Source organism: Hippocampus comes, unplaced genomic scaffold, assembly GCF_001891065.2.
Source record: "Hippocampus comes isolate QL1 unplaced genomic scaffold, H_comes_QL1_v1.1 scaffold150, whole genome shotgun sequence".
Lineage (NCBI taxonomy): Eukaryota > Metazoa > Chordata > Actinopteri > Syngnathiformes > Syngnathidae > Hippocampus > Hippocampus comes.
This window is the reverse complement of record NW_017805496.1, coordinates 492,067-510,714: the sequence shown is the minus strand read 5'-3', so window position 1 is coordinate 510,714 and position 18,648 is coordinate 492,067. Positions and strand designations below refer to the sequence as shown.

At 44.0% G+C, this 18,648-nt stretch overlaps 2 protein-coding genes and 1 non-coding gene across 4 annotated transcripts; all 3 read right to left on the bottom strand.

The window, feature by feature from the left end:
• Window positions 1-4,395: 4,395 nt before the first annotated feature.
• lrp3 (low density lipoprotein receptor-related protein 3) lies at window positions 4,396-10,588 on the bottom strand. 2 transcript variants are annotated; one of them, XM_019876312.1, is made up of 7 exons: window positions 10,351-10,588; window positions 9,562-9,700; window positions 9,274-9,497; window positions 7,908-8,524; window positions 6,796-7,004; window positions 6,324-6,723; window positions 4,396-5,214 (listed from the first exon to the last, which is right to left on the bottom strand). In XM_019876312.1, exons 1-7 carry the CDS (start codon window positions 10,415-10,417, stop codon window positions 4,519-4,521), a joined length of 2,352 nt encoding a protein of 783 aa, XP_019731871.1. In that variant the 5' UTR covers window positions 10,418-10,588; the 3' UTR covers window positions 4,396-4,518. The 2 variants fall into 2 exon arrangements, with proteins under 2 accessions (XP_019731871.1, XP_019731872.1); XM_019876313.1 differs by having other exon boundaries at window positions 9,562-9,697.
• A 541-nt stretch (window positions 10,589-11,129) lies between these two features.
• On the bottom strand, window positions 11,130-11,203 carry trnat-agu (transfer RNA threonine (anticodon AGU)). Its single transcript has one exon. It is a non-coding gene; the product is annotated as a tRNA-Thr (tRNA).
• A 755-nt stretch (window positions 11,204-11,958) lies between these two features.
• dnaja2a (DnaJ heat shock protein family (Hsp40) member A2a) lies at window positions 11,959-18,648 on the bottom strand. Its single transcript, XM_019876412.1, has 9 exons — window positions 18,477-18,648; window positions 17,509-17,568; window positions 17,001-17,230; window positions 15,732-15,812; window positions 15,518-15,651; window positions 15,194-15,390; window positions 13,668-13,812; window positions 13,445-13,572; window positions 11,959-12,743 (listed from the first exon to the last, which is right to left on the bottom strand). Exons 1-9 carry the CDS (start codon window positions 18,552-18,554, stop codon window positions 12,555-12,557), a joined length of 1,242 nt encoding a protein of 413 aa, XP_019731971.1. The 5' UTR covers window positions 18,555-18,648; the 3' UTR covers window positions 11,959-12,554.

Below are 18,648 nucleotides of genomic sequence, written 5' to 3'. Positions count from 1 at the left end.
TTTTTTTTTCCCCCCCCCCCCCCAACAAGTTTTTAAGTGGAAAAAACATTTTGGTGGATGCAGCTGATGAATTTACAACCTGTACCATTGATGGCTTGTTTGTGTTTTCTTCTGTAAATGTTGATAAAAATATAAACAATAGCAATGCAAAGCTCATTAAATATCGCAACTTTCCAGGAGCCCATTCAAATGTGTGTCTCAAATGGTGTGAAATAAGAACAATTAGCTTCACAAGAGCAAGCTGAAATAAAATATCCGAATACCTTCACACTGAGCCAATGTGGTGAATTGGTTCAATAAAATAAAATGCATTTTAATTTATATTGTACTTTCACAACAGCTGTGGCTGTGACAACACGCTTTCCAGAACATTTAACATAAAACGATAAAACAGCACAACACATGACGTAAAGTCCTCTGTTGTATTCAGGGTTTTAAATTAGCTTTCATGAACATCATCCAATGTGGCTTGTGACTCTCTAAAGTTAGATGACTTCGTTGTTTTCAACCAGTTAGTCAACATTCGAAAGGGCCACACTAAAACCTTGAAAAATCATTATGTTTTGCCTTATTACGTACCTGGCTGTTCCCCCCCCCAAACTATACAGTATACTGTGTATAAAAGCAAATATACTATAACTTCACTTCATCTTTACCAACACTGATGAGTTGCTTTAGTGTTGAATAAAAGATGTCGAAGCAGCTCTCGCCTTCTTTGATTTTTCCATTTGTGACCCTTCAAAAGTTCGGAAGCACCTAGTTTAAATGGAGACGCTAAACGGTTAGTTTTGGATAACTCATATGAACTAGTCTACAAATATATCTCTATTAGCGGTTCACGTTTTTATTGATTTTACGATAAATTTTATCAAAGGGTTCGTTTTAACCAGTGCTGTTACATTTAATCTAAAAGGTATGAATTATTTTGCTTACACGAGAACTTTTTTTTAAGGAGCCGCTACACCGAGGGGCAAACCTGCTGTGTATAAGCACAAAGCAGAGCGATTTGGCAACCCAGTTCAGATAAAAAGCAGGTAAAATATGTGTTTTCTTTTCAACGTGCACGACATACAACCTGACAACCTCGTTTGCGTATCTTATTGGAAGTGTTGCAAAGAGGACAGTTCATACACACGTGTGATTGGGACCGAGAAGCTGAACTCTCGCGCGACGCGGCGAGTTTGCGCACTTTCTTCTTCGTTGGTCTCAGCAATGTTCTTCATCAATGGACGAAGCGGCATCAAAACGACAACCGGAAATTTAACTGAGTACACCAAAATGAATTTCAAACTGCATTTGGCGGCTATTAATTTAGAAGCCAGAAACGCAATTTGTTTTTTTTATAATAATACAAAAATATTTTGTAAAAACATAGTTCAGGTGTAAAATGCTCAAACTTTATTGGCCGCAGGCACAGGAACAAATCAACAATAACGAATATTGTTTTCTTTTTACAACAATCCAACAAGCCCATGAGAAAAATCATTGTAGGTTTACTCTTTCAGCTCAAATATAGAAATATATACATGTTACATTCTCTTCCTGCACATCCCAGTGTTCATTTACCTGCTTGCTAACGCTGCTCAAGAATAACCAAGTCTGTTAGTTTGTGCTGCATTCCATAAAACTGGCAAATCCAAAAAGTCATGTTGGGAAAAGTGCTTTTGAAATTCAAAACATCATCCCGGAATGAGTTAAGTCCCCTTTGGAGCACATAATTTCTCCCACCATTTACGAAGAGACAATATCTATATTTTTTGTATGTGTGTTGCGATGTTTGTCTCGTCGACATTAAAAAACGTAGGATAATTACCAGTTTTTGGTGAATGCAGCATAACTTATTTACGGCCTCTTATTTACATAGCAAGGCTACATCCCCCTGAGTGGAGAGGTTACATCTCTCCTACCTGCTTTTACGGCGACAATAGCATGGAAAAGAAGCATTTAAGGCATTTTTGGGATCACTAAACTACTCTATGAGCAAGGCAAACATAAAAAAACAAGGCAAAGTATGGAAAGCCATTTGAGCATTAATTCGCTATCCTTTCAAACCAGTTTAATCATGTCCATGTCCTAGAAAGCCCTTTGTGCTCACGAGTAGGACAACTTTAGGATACAGTTACCCCCCACTATTCATGGGGGACAGAGCCCAAGGTCTGCCGCAAACAACGGAGATTAGCGAGTAACTCCAAAAAGTTTGTAACTCACAATAGCTGTCACAAAATGGAGGCAAATCACTTTTTTTCTATTGGACAAGGCGCCACAATAAATTTCATGAAGTACATTTTACTCTAATCGAGGAATATTATACTCTGAAAAAGACAATACAGCCAATACAAACAGTCATTCACACTCACAACCACCCTTCGGGACAATATAGTGTGTTCAATTAACCTTTCATGCATGTTTTGGGAATGAGGAAGAAAACCCACACAGGCACAGGGAGAAAACTCCTCACGGACCCTGCACCTCTGCACTGTGAGGTGGACATGCTAAACAGTCGACCACGTGCCGCCTGAGACTAAAATCTTCTGAGTAAATTTTACTTAAAGTAATGGAGTAATTGTTCCCCAATCGATTCAAATCAACTTTAATTTGATGAGAACTTACCCAACGGTTACGTGGCATCAATTTGACATGAATTTGATGATTAACATTGCATTTTAATATCACTTTGATGCTGAATTGACATCAGATGCCCACTGGGAAATTAGTCACCCACATTTTACACTGATGAGCGTGTGGGGTGGTGCCTCATTGTACTCTGAGTGAAGAGATATTGATTCATTCTGAAGATTTATTCCCGCTCTAGTTGATGGGGTAGACCAGTGTACTCTAAAATGTTTACATACAACTCTATTAGAGGGAAAAATGTCACTCTAAAGATGACTCAAAAATTTGACTATGTATGACCTGATTAAATTAAGCTTCTCCCCTCCCTTCAACATTGTTGCTTGGCCCCAACATGCCATGGTTTTATTTAGACATGGTTGTGGCCTAATTACAGTGTTCAAAAATGTTATCTGTAGCCAAACATAAGTAAATAGCTCAACAGTTGTTCCACAAATGCTTCCAGCTTCAGTTATTTTACTCTCGCGCTGTATTGTCCCACTAGTGAGGACAAAGAGCATCTTGGTACATGGACCTACGCTGGTTGTCAGGTATTTTGAATAAATGGCTTTTCTCAGCAAAGAGCTTAAAATAGAAACAAGGCGTAAGAAATCATGGCACATGGCAGGCATCCCTAATGGTGGCACAGTGCGTAAAATGCAGCAGCGCTAACGCCAATTTAAGCTACTTAAATGCATACTTGTCAAAAACACACAGCACACTTACAGTACATTTAAAAATGGTTTCTTAGTAAGGAGGCAAACTGCTGGATCATGGATGATGAGAGGAATAGGACTCAGCCATTTGTTGCCAACTCTTGAACGGAGGTGGCAGCTCTATTGTGGCCGCAAACAAAAGTAGTAAAATCAACAGAAAAAGAAATCAATCTGCTTACTACTTTTTTAAAAAAACACAGTGCTTCTTTGTTGTTTTTCCTATTTACAAGAAAGTGTCCAGTATGTCTATTATTGCTGGACGTACTTTATTTTGTATGTTTGCAAGCAAAAGCAGGCTAATTTCTTGTTCGTGGATGATTAGACAAATGTCACTCTAGCATTTGTAAGTTTGAGTGGAGTGACAGTTCCATTGTCTAAAACATCTAAAAATTGTAGTCTGTTTCGTTCGTTTGCTAGCAAGATAGCAGGCTACTTCCAAACTCATGGCGGTTTAGCAGTTTAGACCAAATTAACTCTACTACTTTGCATCCATTCAAAAATAGTAGAATCCAGTTTGTTGTGTGAATTCATGTACCAGGAATTTGTATGTTAACTCAAAAAATTTAACATACAAATGAACATACGCAGATCAACGTTTTTGTATCTTGACAAAACTGGCTGTCCACCCGCTCCATAATAGTCTAATCAAAAACAGGAAGTAGGACCACCCTACCTACCTACCTAACAAATGTACAAACGCACTATGGCTTGTCTCTTTTTGACATTTGAGTCACAACATAACAGTCCCCCCTGTTCCAGAATGCAAATGGTAGAACCAGGAAGTAGCCTGCTAGCTAACAAACAAAGATACAAATCTCATACATCTCCACTGTTTTGGTTTTTTTTTTAGCATCATTGGTTTTTCACAGTCCAATTCTATCGACTTGAGTCGAAAGTCGTTCTGAATCACAAATAGAACGATCATCTTCCTGAAAGTTAAAAGAGAAAGTCCACTTTCCCAAATATAAAACAAAATCTTAGTAAGTGAGCATGAAATAAACTGTCCATTTATGGCTTGCAAGCAAAGCATATTGGCACAAGGTAGTGACTGAAAGGTTGTCATGGCATCTCAATTGTTTGATTTTTTTTTTTTCCTATTATCTCCTGGGTGTTTGCAATCAGTTAGAATTGACATAAGGGGTCGTGGGCCTCAAGGACACTTGTTGCCAGGCGGTTTAGCAGGCGTCGCTTGTCAGATAGGTGTCATTTGCCGACTCAAAGGGTCGCTGCCCTCCCTCCTCTTCCTTCTCCTCCTCCTCTTCTGTTTTTCTTTGTATCTCATCTCCGCCGCCCCACTGCCACTATCGCATTCCGATGATGATGATGATGATGGGGGCACGCTCCCCAGGGGGTGGGGCGGGGCAGCAGTCGCAAGGGAATTGGCTGGCGAGAGAGGCCCGAGTGGGGAGTAGCGTCTTAGCGAGACCCCCTTCATGTTAAGTGCCAGATCCAGAATCAGTTTTCGAGAGGATCGAGGGTGGGAGGGACCAGTCAGAAGGGGCGGTGCAGACGCATCACTTGGACCGGGCGCATCCGGAGAGAGCGCCGCCCCCTCTGGGCTGTCACCTGATTGGTAGGATAAAGGAGAAGCGGGGCTCTCAGACACGTTCTCCAGTGGGTCGGCGCCCTCTGAGTGGCCTTGGGAAGGCTGAGCGTCTACGTCACCCCCAGCTGTTCGATAGCAGTGGAGCCCGAGGTTGACGTGGGTGCCGGCTGGTGGGTCCAGAAGTGGGACGTGGCCTCTGGGGCGGGCTCCACGACGGAACAGGCGACGGCAAAGGTGCCCGAAGCGACGCCGCGATGACGACGAGGAAGTGGAAGAGCGGCGGCTTGTGTGACGCCTGAGTTGTCGACTCATGGCTAAGCGAAGGTTCTGCAACACGGAGGCCTGAAAGGGAGGAAGGAGAACCAACCAGAATCTTAGTGAGAAGATTTTCACGTGCCTATACACAGCCAATGACGATTTACATCAATGATAATCAAGAGATGTCATTGACTGAAGCAGACGTTTTTAACTAATTTGTGAGAACTTGAAATGAGCTTCTGCAGAGTTGGAAAACTCAGTTCATTGTACTTAGGTCAGTGTTGTTGACGGCTAACAGTGAGTGACAAGTGAAATGCTAGACCTGAATCATTTGAGTCAACTGTGCTCAAGTTAGCTTAGTTAGCTCAGTTCGTCAGTGAGTTAGCTTCGGCTGACTCGAGGTCTGCGGTGTTTGCGGTGAGGCTGCCAATTAGAGTCAGTGAAACCACACAACTGAATATTTAAGCCTGTAGTGCAGGGGTGTCAAAGTCATTTTTGTCGCGGGCCACATTGTAGTCACGGTTTCCCTGAGAGGGCCATTATGACTGTTCATTTTGTAAAACCGTATAAATGTTTAATAACCTCCACATATTACATATTCAGTGCACAACAAATTGGTGGATAACTAGTTTTGAAATCAGAAGTCATGAATAATGGTTAGTTCAGCCGTTGCTTGCGTGAATGTAATACGTAACAAGATAATGCTTGCAATATCTCTATGTTATGATGGAATACATATGACAATTTGAAATTTTGGTTCAGACTTGAGCAAGCATCATGGAAAAGTTGACATGCTTGATTTGCTCTCGCGGGCCACACAAAATGATATGACGGGCCAGATCTGGCACCCGGGCCTTGAGTTTGACACCTGTGCTGTCGTGTATCTGGCAAATTTGCAAATCTACATCCAACAGCTTCAACTGAGTGTTCTCCGTTTCTGGTGAGACAGCCAACTTTCGTCAGTCACCCAATTACAAAGAATCAACAGAGTTTGTTGTGTTTACAGTTAGCCCGCTAACTGGAGTCAGTGAACCGCTACAAGCAAATCATCCAAGGCCACCGAAGAATCTACAAACTCGACTCAGTTCCAACAATTCAACGGAATCATGGGATTCTGCGGCGTGTCTTCTATCCCGACCGAATAAGAGAACAGAATCAACTGAGTCCCAGGTGCTTGTGTGCGTGGAAGTTACCTGTGTGGGATTGTAGGCGGGGAAGTCCTCCACAGGTGGAATGAGTCCCTGCGCTATGAGCTGCCCGTAGGACGGCGGCGCCTCCCTCTGTACAAACTCGGCTTCCATGCGCGACATCTGCGTCTCGAAGGCTCTGTAGTCGCGGCCGCGCAGGGCGTGCAGCTTGAGGGCGCAGCCGAGCGCCACCACCAACAGGAGGCCGCACACCAGGCTGCCGATCAGCGCCGCCGTGATCACTTTGCGCGGCACCGCGGTGGGGCAGTTACGCTCGTCGCTGCCGTCCGGACAGTCCTCCTGGCCGTCACAGCGCCACGTCTCGAAAATGCAAAGGTTGTCGCCGCAATGGAAGTTGCCCGGCTGGCAGTCGTAGCAGTTGTTCTCGTCAGAACCGTCCGGGCACCTTCGCGATTGCAGTAGTGGGAAAGTAATAAATTACAAGACGCAGACACAGTAGGTATCACAAGTAGACTACCTCTTTTGGTTGTTGCAGCGTTCTGACGGCGGGTAGCAGGGGCCCACTGTGTCCCCGCCGCATGGGAACTCGCCCTCGGGACACGCCGGGCAAGATGCCTCATCCCGACCGGACGGGCAGTGCCAGTATCCATCGCAGCGCTGGCGTTCTGAGTAGCAACCCTGCTCGTTGCCGCAAGGGCGCTCGCCCGGAAAGCAGTAGCCTTTCACCTGCAGGACCAAAGAACAAGTCCGGGGATTACTTGAATGCTTGAATTACAACGAAATGTGGTTTCCTTTGAGACATGGAGATGGAAATATCTGATTGAGCTGAGTTCGTTAGCTTGAGTCGGTAAACTGATTAAATTAAATGATTTGAGTCTGTGGTGTGGTGGATTTCTGTTTGGTCTGCTAACTCAAGTCAGTGCGTTGAATAATTTGGGTCTGCTGTTTTTCTGGTGAGTCGGCTAACTTTAGTCTTCTATGAAAAGCCAGCTTTTATTCTGAAAATTTCTGTGTGAAAGCAACAAATATGGAAAGAAGGGGCGGTTTTTTTAGGGGGGTTGTCAAAGTCGAGATTAGTCCATCAGATCATGGGATAACACAAAAAATGTCTGCCTATTTTTGTTTTAAAATATCATACCCCACCCAAAAAAAAACCTTTTTCAAAGGATATTTTTCACTGTAAAAATGTTTTGACCGATATTTTTTTTCAGTAATGGGGTAAAAAAAAGTATTTTAGGAGGGGTGTTTCCCCCCCTCCAAAGTGCTTTTTGAGGCATATTCATATTTTACCCCCAATTTATGTATAGCGCCCCCCCCCCCATTTTTTCGGGGGGTATACATATTTTTGACACAAACCTTTCTCCTAAACCCCAAAATAAAATAGTTTTGTTGTATTTGTCCCCTATTATTTTGGTGATTTTTTTCCCCCCCAAAAGTTATTTTTCCCCAAAAACATTTTCACGGCATATGTTTACCCAATAATTAAAAACTGTGTTTTCTTTAGGCGGATTTATTCCCCAAAATTATTTTTGCCCACGCCCACCCTTTTTTTCCCCAGACATTATTTCCTCCCATTTTTTTTTAATTAATTTTTTTTTTTTTTTTTACAACCCACCAAACGGTTGTTACCTGGTAGGTGGCATTGAACCCGTGTCCAGGACTTCGCGGTTTTGCCGTGTAGAGGACGCTCATCTGTCCCCGGCTGGACTCCAGCAAGGTGGGCCGACGGTTGTTGTGGTAGGACAGCACCTGCAGGAGGTTTTCGGCCCGGTGGACGGCGCCGTCGTACACGTGCAGCGCGTCCCCGGGCCCAAGCCGGAGGTCCAGCCGCAGGAGGATGGGTTTGGGGTCCCGCGTGTCCACCACCCACGAGCACCGCAGCTCAACCGCCGCCCCCAGAGCGGGGCGGAAGAAATCGGGTGACGCAAAGGAGCCGTAGAAGTGGCCCAGACGTTTCCCGCAGGACGTGTCTGGGCAGCCGAGCTCATCGCTGCCGTCTGGGCAGTCCCGGAAGCGGTCACAGCGCAGAGCGGTGGCCAGGCAGCGGATGGACCGCCCGGCGGCGCAGGGGAGTGTCCCGCGGGGGCACGGGCCCAGGGGGGCGGCACTGGGCGGTGGCGAACAGCCCCGCTCATCAGTAGCGTCGCCGCACTCGTCCTGATCATTACACTTCCAAGAGTGCGGCACGCATTTGCCGTTACCGCACAGAAACTCATCCGGCTGACAGCTGCTCTGACCGAAGTGACCTACGCACCATACAGAAAAAATACAGTCAAAATTTCAAGCAAATTCAGTCCACAAATATCTTGACAATATTTTTTCTCCACATTGAGCCAGATATTTTCCATCCATCCATTTTCTAATCTGCTTATCCTCGCGAGGGTCGCGGGCGTGCTGGAGCCTATCTCGACTGTCTTCAAGCAGTAGGCAGGGGACACCCTGAACTGGTCGCCAGCCAATTGCAGGGCACACATAGACTGACAACCATTCGCGCTCACAATCATGCCCTGCATGATTTTGGAATGTGGAAGGAAACCGGAGTACCCAGAGAAAACCCACACAGGCACGAGGAGAACATGCAAACTCCACATGGGAAGGCAGGGGCCTGGGATCAAACCCGGAACCTGTGCAATGTGAGGCGGATGTGCTAACCACTGTATTTTCCAATAATCATTTTAGGCTTATTTTTTGACAGAATCCACCCACCTCAAAGAAAAAAAAAGATGTATTCTCCCATTGAAGTTCTCCTAGTCATTGTCACAATTTCCCAGCCTAGATGCAGCAGCCAATCATATTGCAGGGGGCGTGTCCTCACTAAAACTCAAGTGGGATTCATAATAACGCTTCACCACATGCTTGTGTGAAGACATCAGTTCCTGTTGAACGACGCCTCGTATTTAAAAGAAAACCTTGTTCGTCGGGTCACTCTGACCTCAAGGCACCACCGTGTATTGTATGATTGACATGTATGTATTCCTAAATATGATCAATTCACCTTTGATGTAGGACATGTGGAAGCCTTGAGCTTGTCCCGAGCTGTTGACTTTCGAATGGAAGTAAAGCCAAGCGCCCCCGGTGCTAGTGATGAAGGGCGGCGGCCGTGCGGAGCCGCACAGACGCTGCGAGTGCGGAGCTCCGCTGCCCCACCCGGAAGACGTCATCAGCAGCCAATCGCCGGACTCGCAGCTCTCCAGTTCGCCAACGTCGAACACCCGAAAACTGAACCGCAGGACGTCAGTGGCATGAAAGTGTGTTTCTGCGAGTGTGCGTGTTCATGCATTACCTCATGGTAATGATCTCTCCGTGGCCCGCCTGGATGTTCCAGCTGCAGTTGAGTCCAGCGGGGTAGTTTAAAGGCCAGGAGGGGCTGAAGATCACGCCCCTCCGCTCCATGTGGACCTCCACCTGATCACCGCAACCTGCTGCATGCATGCACACACAAAAGCACAAACACACGATAAATGTTGAAAAATCATGATTTTTTTTCAACCTTGATATTACTTTAAAAACATAATTTCTATACCGAAAGGGAAGTTAAGTAAAAAATGTTCTCAACAAAAATATGGTCTATGCGATCCCACTCGTTTTACCCACGTTTTACCCAAATAAAATGATTTTGCCATATTCCCCAAATTTCTAGTTGTAAAAAAAACTTACTTATAGTCTCAATAACACAGACATGGTCTGTACCGACACATCATTTGTAACAGGATACATCCAACAAAGTGCCGGTGACGGCACCACACCAACACCGTGCGAACGTGTGAGTGCGTCCTCTCTGCAGTGATGTAATGCTGATATATGCTGCAGCTGCATACCCGCGGTGAAAGGCCAACCCGTGTTTCTACACGCTGACTGATCAGTTACCCACCGCAAATCGATACCAGTGTGGGTACGCGTGTGTGATGACGTCACCAAAACAAAAGCCCACGTCAGTTTTTGGCGAGCATCTGCCAAGGCTAGATAAAAGACCCACCACAAAAGGCATTGCAATTAATGTTTATGAATGATTATATCACATGTATCTTCATATTTGCCATCCATTATTGCATTGCACGGATCAATGTCTCACCTGAACGCAGCACAGCGTTGCAGAGCACCAGCAGCAGCAGCATCCCGAGCCACAACGTCGCCCCCATCGCTCCTATTAGCCGAGTTTGGGCTTCCTATCTCGGCAACGACCGCCACACTCCCCGCGGCGTGACTTCCATCGATTTTCAGCCGAGCGAAGCCAAGATATGAAGTGGTTTTAAAAAGGCATTGTGTGTCCTTTAGCAAGACTACAGACCCAGGGTGACACTCACTGCAACAAAGAAAGCATCCGAATTTTGGCTTCAAATTAAAGCTTATTTTGTTGAGAAGGTGGAAGGGATTGAAGCCACTTTGGCCAATCGTACTGATTAATCAGGTAATTATTAGTGTTGAGTGCTGATGGAGTCCCAGAATGGAGCCATTCGATTATTTAGTACCATTATTCTCTTTTTTTTAGCTCTTATTTTGAAAACGGCATCGTTTGGTTTCTGCTAAAATTATGTGGCTTTTTATGCTAGGTATTCCGCAATCAAACCGAAAAAAGGGTTCATAATTGTTCGAAGTGTGCCAATATCTGAAATATCATGACATCAACCAGATTACATAATGTACATTGACGACGGACGTTCCTTGAAAAAGGGCAATGTTTCCTTCAGAATTGAAATCCGTCCGCTTAAGGTTTTAATAATATTTCGTCTACATCAGTAGTAGTCGTACCAGAAAACGTACGTTTCTTGGGGACGTCAGTTGGAACATGACGTCTGATAAATTATGCATTCATAAAACAAACAAAACCCAATTTAAAAAATAGAAAGAAAAAGGCACCGCTGGGATTCGAACCCAGGATCTCCTGTTTACTAGACAGGCGCTTTAACCAACTAAGCCACGGCGCCAGGTGGATGGGAAAGGAAAATATCCAAACATATTCTTCAATTATCCATCACTGCAAAGTTCCTGACAATTACTTTTCTTTAAAAAAAAGAAAAAACACCCCAATTAAAAATTAATCAAAGTTAAATGTATTTAATAGCTGCATTTTTCTCATAAGTCAAAATATATCACATTTAAAAATTGCAAAGCCACCCTATCAACAAATGTTCTAGAACAATCGTTTTAATTTGTAGTTCCATTAATTTGGAACTCTTTCCTAGGTTGGAAATGTCTCACAAGGGCCAACACTTTCGCAATAATGCTGCAAAACAGCTACATAGATGCTGTTGACCTTTTTTGTGTAGTTTCAAATTTCAAACCTTTCAAAACAAAACTCTTCAATACTAAAAACACTTTGTCAACACAAAAACTAAACCCATAAAAAAACAATTATACAAACTCGAGCTATTTTTGTGGATAAAAATACTAAAAGCAACTACGGAAAAAAACACTATCAAACTAAAAAAATTCAAACTTCATCTCAACCCAAAAACTTTCATTTTCAACCCCAAATTCAAAAGTAACTCTTAAGGGGGAAAGCAACCACATACTTTTAGAACCTGCAAAATAATCCACCTTGGCTAGACAATTGGCTGCGCTTACCAGAACATTCGGTTCCAATTTATATGCATTTAACTAAAAAAAACAAACTGACAAATGACTATAGTACTGATGAACAATTTATTTGTTGCACTCTTAATAAGAATAAGGCGATTACTTGATTCTTCAACAATTTATTCAACTTAAACATTTTTGAAGTGTCTTCACGTGACTGCGGTACAAGTGCCGGAACCAAAAGCGTTTTGTTTTGTTTTTTTTGTTCTTTTTTTTCATGCACATGGTCTCAGCATAAATGCAGGCTATCGTCTTGTTTCTGTTTGTGTGATATTTCGCGCAATATAAGTTTTGTTTTTTAAATCACACACCGCTTTTGAATACAGGCGACAACCAGTTGAAAGATATACACAATCTGGGATTAAAAATATAAAGAACAGGAACAGGAGGATGAGGTGGGGGGGAAAAACAAGTAAAAAGCTACCAAAAGAAACAAAGCTGTTAAAAAAAGAAAAAAAATATCTGAAACATCTTTTGAGAAAACGTCTTGTGTGATTGTGTCCATTTGTTAAATTACTGTAAATTCTATGAAAAACAAAATAAAACAAAAGCAACACTCAAACATGAGACATTCTGTGCCCCAGAGGAGGTAACAGCGGGATGTCTGCAGCCACCTTTTTCTTTTTTAAATAAAGAACAAAGTCTTTTCTTTTTTTTTTTTTTTTTGCCGCCTGCGCCCGCCTTGTCGCAGCCTCCGGGCTACTGGTGGGCGCACTGGACCCCTGGGCCGTGGTGGCCGCCATCTTCGTCAGAGCTGTCGTTGTAGACTTCCCGGCGGCCGCCTGTCGACGAGCCCTGACTCACATCGTAGTCCTGAAGGTCCACCTCCTCCGTGTCGCCCGTGATGAGCGGCGCCTCCGACCGCGACGGAAGCATGTCCTCCAGCTCCTGGAAGACAACGTGACACGTTTGCGTGTTGAGTGTTCACAATGACACATGAAGCAACCAATGTCAACTCTTGGCAAGATTGAGAAAACTGAATTGAAGGATTGAAAAATAATAATCATACAATAATAACAATGAGTTAGGCTTAGCAACGTGGATTTTTACCCCCTGAAACCTCATGGCTATAAATTACAACTCATGGTAAAATCCATATTGCGAAAGCTTTTATTGGTCAAACTTCACGGCAAGGAAAAAAAAAATCTGTTTTTTAATATCAGCATCAAAAATGCATTTAGGGACAAAAGGCCAACTGCGATTCAAATTTGGTGCTGACTCGTGTTTCATAACATTTCTAATACAGGAAGAAAATTTTCATTTTCATTTGAAATAACTCTTCACATAAAAAAAAAAAAGGGAACCGAAGTAAACTTTTTTTAACTTAAGATGTGGAAAAAAAACCCTTCAACTGTTGAAGAAAAATATTTTTAAAAAGGTACAGAGGCAACACAGCAAACTTTTTAAAAATAAATATTCAATAATTCAAAAAAAAAAAAAACAAAACACTATTTTTAAAACAGGCAATAAAAGGAACTTAAGTAACGGAAGGGATTTCAAATTATTTAAATTGGAATAAAAAGAAAACAAACGTTTTACATTTGTTTTTATAAATAAATAAAGAGAATAAATGAATAAAAGAGCGCTACCGCTAGTTTCTCAGGGCTGATCCAGTTGCTGGCAGGGAACTGCACGTCGAACTTGACGTACAGGTCTCCCTTCTCAAAGGGGTTACGGTACTGTGGCATGCCCTCCCCTCGCACCACCCTCACCGAGCCTAAAAACAAACGACAAACAGGGCGACGGTGAACCTCAACTTCCTCTACGCCGCCGGACAACTTTGGTGCACAGGAGTGGAGGGGGAGACGCTACCCGGCTCGATGACTTTGCCGGCGGGATGCTTGACCACGATCTGTCGGCCGTCTAAATGTTTCAGCATGAACTGGAAGCCGCACAGCGCCTCCACCAGGCCGATCTTGTGGTTCATGAACAGGTCGTTGCCATCTCGACGGAATGTCTGCACGCAGAGAAACAAACAAGAACAACGATGAAACAGCCAGTAAAGGGGTGTCCAGAAAAATGGAAGGATGAAAGGAGCACTTTTTTTGAAACATGCTAAAGTCGGTCAAGAAAGCAATTTCACATTGTATTGTCTCGTTGATTTCATCGGCTTTCTGGTCAAAGTGTTAACCCACCCATCTCATAGAGTAGATTCAACGCTGCACTTAACAGCGGTTGAATCCCATCAAATTGAATCATCTTCATTCATGACAGTGTTTTGAAGAGAAATGATATTGATTTTTTCCTACTTGTAAAAAGAAGACAAACTACGATCGTGTTACTAACCTAACGTACGCGACATGAAAGCTGCCACTCGTTCAGCCTGCTGTTCTCGTCGAGCAGCTTTTGTCTCGTTCGAGGGGACAAAAGTGACGAGGTGAAACAAAATGTCACTACAAGCTTCTGATGGTAGGCACATGTATGCTCCATTCTTCAACGTCTTCTACTGCGGAAAATCTTTTGATTTATTGGAACAAGACTTTCTCTCTCTCACACTCATTTTTTTTCAACGCCCCATACTGTTCGTTTTGAGTACTACATGTAACAAGTTCAAATGGCCTGGCCCGACTTTTTGACAATTTGGAGGGATATTATGCGCCACACATAAATAATGGGAGCCAGGTCTGCGGGGCAGGCAGGCCAATCCAGCACTCGCACTTTATTGTGAAGCTGTTTTAACGGATGCAGAATGTGGGTTGGCATTGTCTTGAAGTTCGCATTGCTTGGATGGCAGCATGTTTCTCCAAAACCTGAACGGATCTTTCAGCATGAATGGTGCCCTCACAGAAATGTAAAAGTTACCCACGCCATTGGTACTAACACAGCAGCATAGCATTGCAGATGCTGCCTTTTGAACTTTGCGTCCATAACAGTCTGGGATGATACTTTTCCTCTTTTGCCAGGACACGACATCCAAAATGTCCCAAAACTATTTTAACTGTGGACTCGTCGACGAACTCACACTCAGAGAAGCCGGCTGCGTTTCTGGGTGTTGTTGAGAAATGGCTTTTGCTTTGCATCGTAGGGTCTTAACTTGCACTTACAGATGTAGTACATAACTTTGCATTTACTGACATGGATTAACTAACAAGCAACCAATTGACAAATTCATCGCTCATCATTTCTGACCCTCAATGAATCCGTTAGATATGTTTTCTAATTCAAAACTTCGCAACTGCTCAAAATGTCAGCTTCTCGAGAGTAAAATATCCGGTTTCTTTACACTTTGCCCTAATGGCCGCCGAGTGATGCATTTTTCAATGATTACAACCCCCCCCCAAAAAACAGGTTTGCTGCTATGAATAAAGTATGAAAAACTCCCCAAGATGCGCACCCACCTCGTGCTCTTTCTCCTGTAGCACCAGGACGATGTCGCCCGGCTCTACACCCGGCGCCTGATCCGCCTCACCGCCAAAGGTGATCTTCTGGCCGTGCTTCATGCCCTTGTCCACGTGCACCTCCAGGATCTTCACCTCCTTCACCACCTTCTTGCCTTCGCACTTTTTACAGCGGTCCTTCTCGCTGATCACCTCGCCTGAGAGGGTGGAATCGCCGGGAATCGGTTAAAAACACTCATTGGCTGTGGAGGGGCTCTTGATTCTTAGTTGGAGGCCACTATTCGGTGTAATTCATCCATAGTAGCGAGAAGAAATGAAACGCACCTTCTCCATTGCAGTCCGTGCACACGGACTGCATCTGTTGCAACATGCCCGGTGCCAGCTGTCTGATCACGATGCGCATGCCTCGCCCTCGGCAGGCGGCGCACTTCTGTACCGCGCCCGTCTTGCCGCCCTGTCTGCAACGCAGCACCGCAACCCATCAGACGGAACGTTCTCAACATCGCGCGGGAGACGACGGAGGGCGGATGAAACGCACCCGTTACATGTGCTGCACAGTACATTTTTGCTAAGTTGTAGTTTGGTCGTCTTGCCGTTGTAAAGGTCCTCCAGTGATACTCTGCAAGGGAAACGCAACAGTTTAGCAACAATGCGCATTCACGTCAGAGTTCGTTCAAGGTCACAAATGTTTGCAAAATGTTCAACAGTTTTTATTCTTGTCGCAAGGAAATTTTTAACATGACACATCCACCATTTTAACCACAAAGTAGGAGAGTTCGAAGGGGTTGTCCTGTCTGATGCAAATTAGTCACTGCTCATCCTGATCCCCTCTTCTGTTGGCTAAGCATAGAATTAGCACACAAGACCCCAAAAAGGCCCCTTCATACTCTGCCAGTTTATTAATAAAAATGTTTTTTTTAATATATGTCCAGCAGGGTGTGTAGAATTTTGAAAAGCCAAATAATTCCATCTATTTTGGAATAGGGCTGTAACATAAAATATGGTAAAAAGTCAAGTGTAGTGAAGACGTTTTGGATGCAATGCATAAAATCTAGTGTGTCTCTTTCTAAATAATTTATTTCAACTCAATATGGTACACGTTCCTTAATGGAACAAATATTTTGTTTAAAAAAATAAAACAGATGGTGTCCAATAGAAAAAAATATTTATAAGGACGTTTGAGCTACCGTATATTTTTAATGTGGTGATATTTCTGCTCATGCACAAACCGCAAGAAGCTAATATCAGCAAATGCCTGAATGTATGTACAGCATAATGACTTTTTGCGCCGGTTCCCAGAAGCTAATGCTAGTCTGTGTGTCAAACACTTCAGTTCCGTTTTTCTTTCAGTATTGACATGCTCCCGCTCGGGTGTCTTCCAGATGTCGTTTCAAGAAAAATAAAACTGTGGATTTGCACCCAGGTAGCTGCCACGAGGAGAAACTCGATTAAAGATGTTACAACTATCAAAATGCAGCCAATATAGCCCCCCAGCCCTACTAATCATATAATTGTTTATAATGTGTTTTTTTGTTATTTCATTTGCAAACAACATCTAGCGCTGATCTGTTTTTTTTTTTAAACTGAGCCAAATGTAAACCCTGGTTCTGGATTTCCATTATCTTCTTTTACACAGTCCAGCAAGAAACTGAAGAGACTACTCAGCAGTGTGAAAGGTGCTAACAAAATACCTAAATCCACCCTGGGGCAAATGTGAAAGTATCCATGCGCTCATGACGATCTGTGTCATATTACAAATATAGCACAATAATTAAGGCCTCCATTTCGCCAGCTTTTAAGGTCATACTTAAGCGGGTGCACCATGTCCTCGCCTCTCCGTCGGCCGCCGTTGCGCGAGCGTCCGCTCTGGCCGCCCATGAAGCCGAAGAGGCCGCCGCCAAAGATGTGTGAGAAAATGTCGTCCATGCCGGGGCCTCCGCCGCCGCCCTCCCGCAGGCCCTGCTCGCCATAACGGTCGTAAAGCTCTTTCTTCTCGGGGTTGGTCAGCACCTCATAGGCGAAGCTGATTTCCTTGAACTGAAGCAGTAACAGGAGATGTTTGAGAAAGAAGTCAACAAGCCAACGGCACATCAGAAACCGGGGTTGGCAAACTACGATCTGGGGACCCCTGCTAGCCATTGAAATGCTTTAAAACTCCATTAATCCATTACATCTGTTTTTCTCGAAAATGAGCAACATATGACATCGTATGGCATGAAGGGTCTATATAAAGGTATTTATCAGGGGGTAACTAAACCTATAAGGGGACCCTGAAAACATTCATGTACCAATCTCCGATGGGTACGGTCTTTTACCTTGTCGCCAGCGTTGGGGTTCTTGTCCGGATGGTACTCTTTGGCCAGCTTCCTGTATGCCTGAGGAAGATAGCACGACGTCAATCATTATCACTCACGCAGCACGTGTGCTTCACCCTCACTGACGTCACGTTATCTGCTCCTGACTGAAACGAATGATTAGAATTGCCGATTTACATAAAACGAGGCTAAAAACAAAAAGTGGTCGATCTCGTTAGTTTACTCACACTTGGCTTTTCGTATAAAATGGCGGCTCGACATGTGTACGAAACGTTGTGTAATTGAGAAAACGGCTATATTAGCATCGTAGGCTAGCGATAGGGACAACGACTTACGTAGACTCTTACCAGATATGATATACACAAAATAACGTTCCTGCCAATCATTACAGTTAGCACAATACTCTTACGGCGTAAAAGATGTTTCATTTTGGAGGACTTATGAGCCTTGATATAGCTAATTTACGACCGAATTGGCATCTAGTGGTCTAAACTCCCGTGACGGTAGGGGGGGGCCGTTTTATTGAATTTATTCGTACCATTTTCCAAACCCGATAATGTGTCTTTATTGAGAATATGACTTTGAATCAATACAGCCATGTCAAAGCTCTTGACAGGCTCTCATGACTAACACCTGTACGGTTGCTACGGGGGAGGTCAATCGCTCAATGACTCACACATACTTGAAATAAATGTCAGGTAATAGTTAATGCGTAGTGTTTAAATATTTATTAGAGTAAACGTTTGGAAGGCCAACCCGATCGCGTTTCCCTCCACATCATCTCACACACACACGAGCATCCAGGCCGGTTAGCATGATGACGAGCTAACTTTAGCACACCATGCTAAAGACGTACTTCCTGCTTACAATTTTTTTCCAAGCGCCCCGGCTCGTCAAAGGCAACCGGGGCGTCGGGTGCCGTATCACCGGCTTTATAGCAAGGCCGCCCTCCCCCCTGCGCTCTTTACCTTTTTCAGTTCGTTTTCGGAGGCGGACGGCGACACGCCGAGGATGTCATAGAGCTTGGTGTCGGCAACATTGGCCATGGTTGTCGCTGCGGATGTTTCTCTCAGCGCGGAGGTGGACGGACAAAGAGACGCGCCGGGTGGAAAATGTTTCGTTTGGCCTTCCGCGCTTCCA

Coding starts and splice junctions, on each gene's coding strand:
- lrp3 (XM_019876312.1), bottom strand. CDS start 10,417: ATGGGGGCGACGTTGTGGCTCGGGATGCTGCTGCTGCTGGTGCTCTGC. Junction 9,498..9,561: donor GGAGAGATCATTACCATGAG/GTAATGCATGAA, acceptor CCTGCGGTTCAG/TTTTCGGGTGTTCGACGTTG. Junction 5,215..6,323: donor CCGCCTACAATCCCACACAG/GTAACTTCCACG, acceptor CCTCCCTTTCAG/GCCTCCGTGTTGCAGAACCT.
- dnaja2a (XM_019876412.1), bottom strand. CDS start 18,554: ATGGCCAATGTTGCCGACACCAAGCTCTATGACATCCTCGGCGTGTCG. Junction 17,569..18,476: donor CCGAAAACGAACTGAAAAAG/GTAAAGAGCGCA, acceptor TATCTTCCTCAG/GCATACAGGAAGCTGGCCAA. Junction 13,573..13,667: donor CGGCAAAGTCATCGAGCCGG/GTAGCGTCTCCC, acceptor GTTTGTTTTTAG/GCTCGGTGAGGGTGGTGCGA.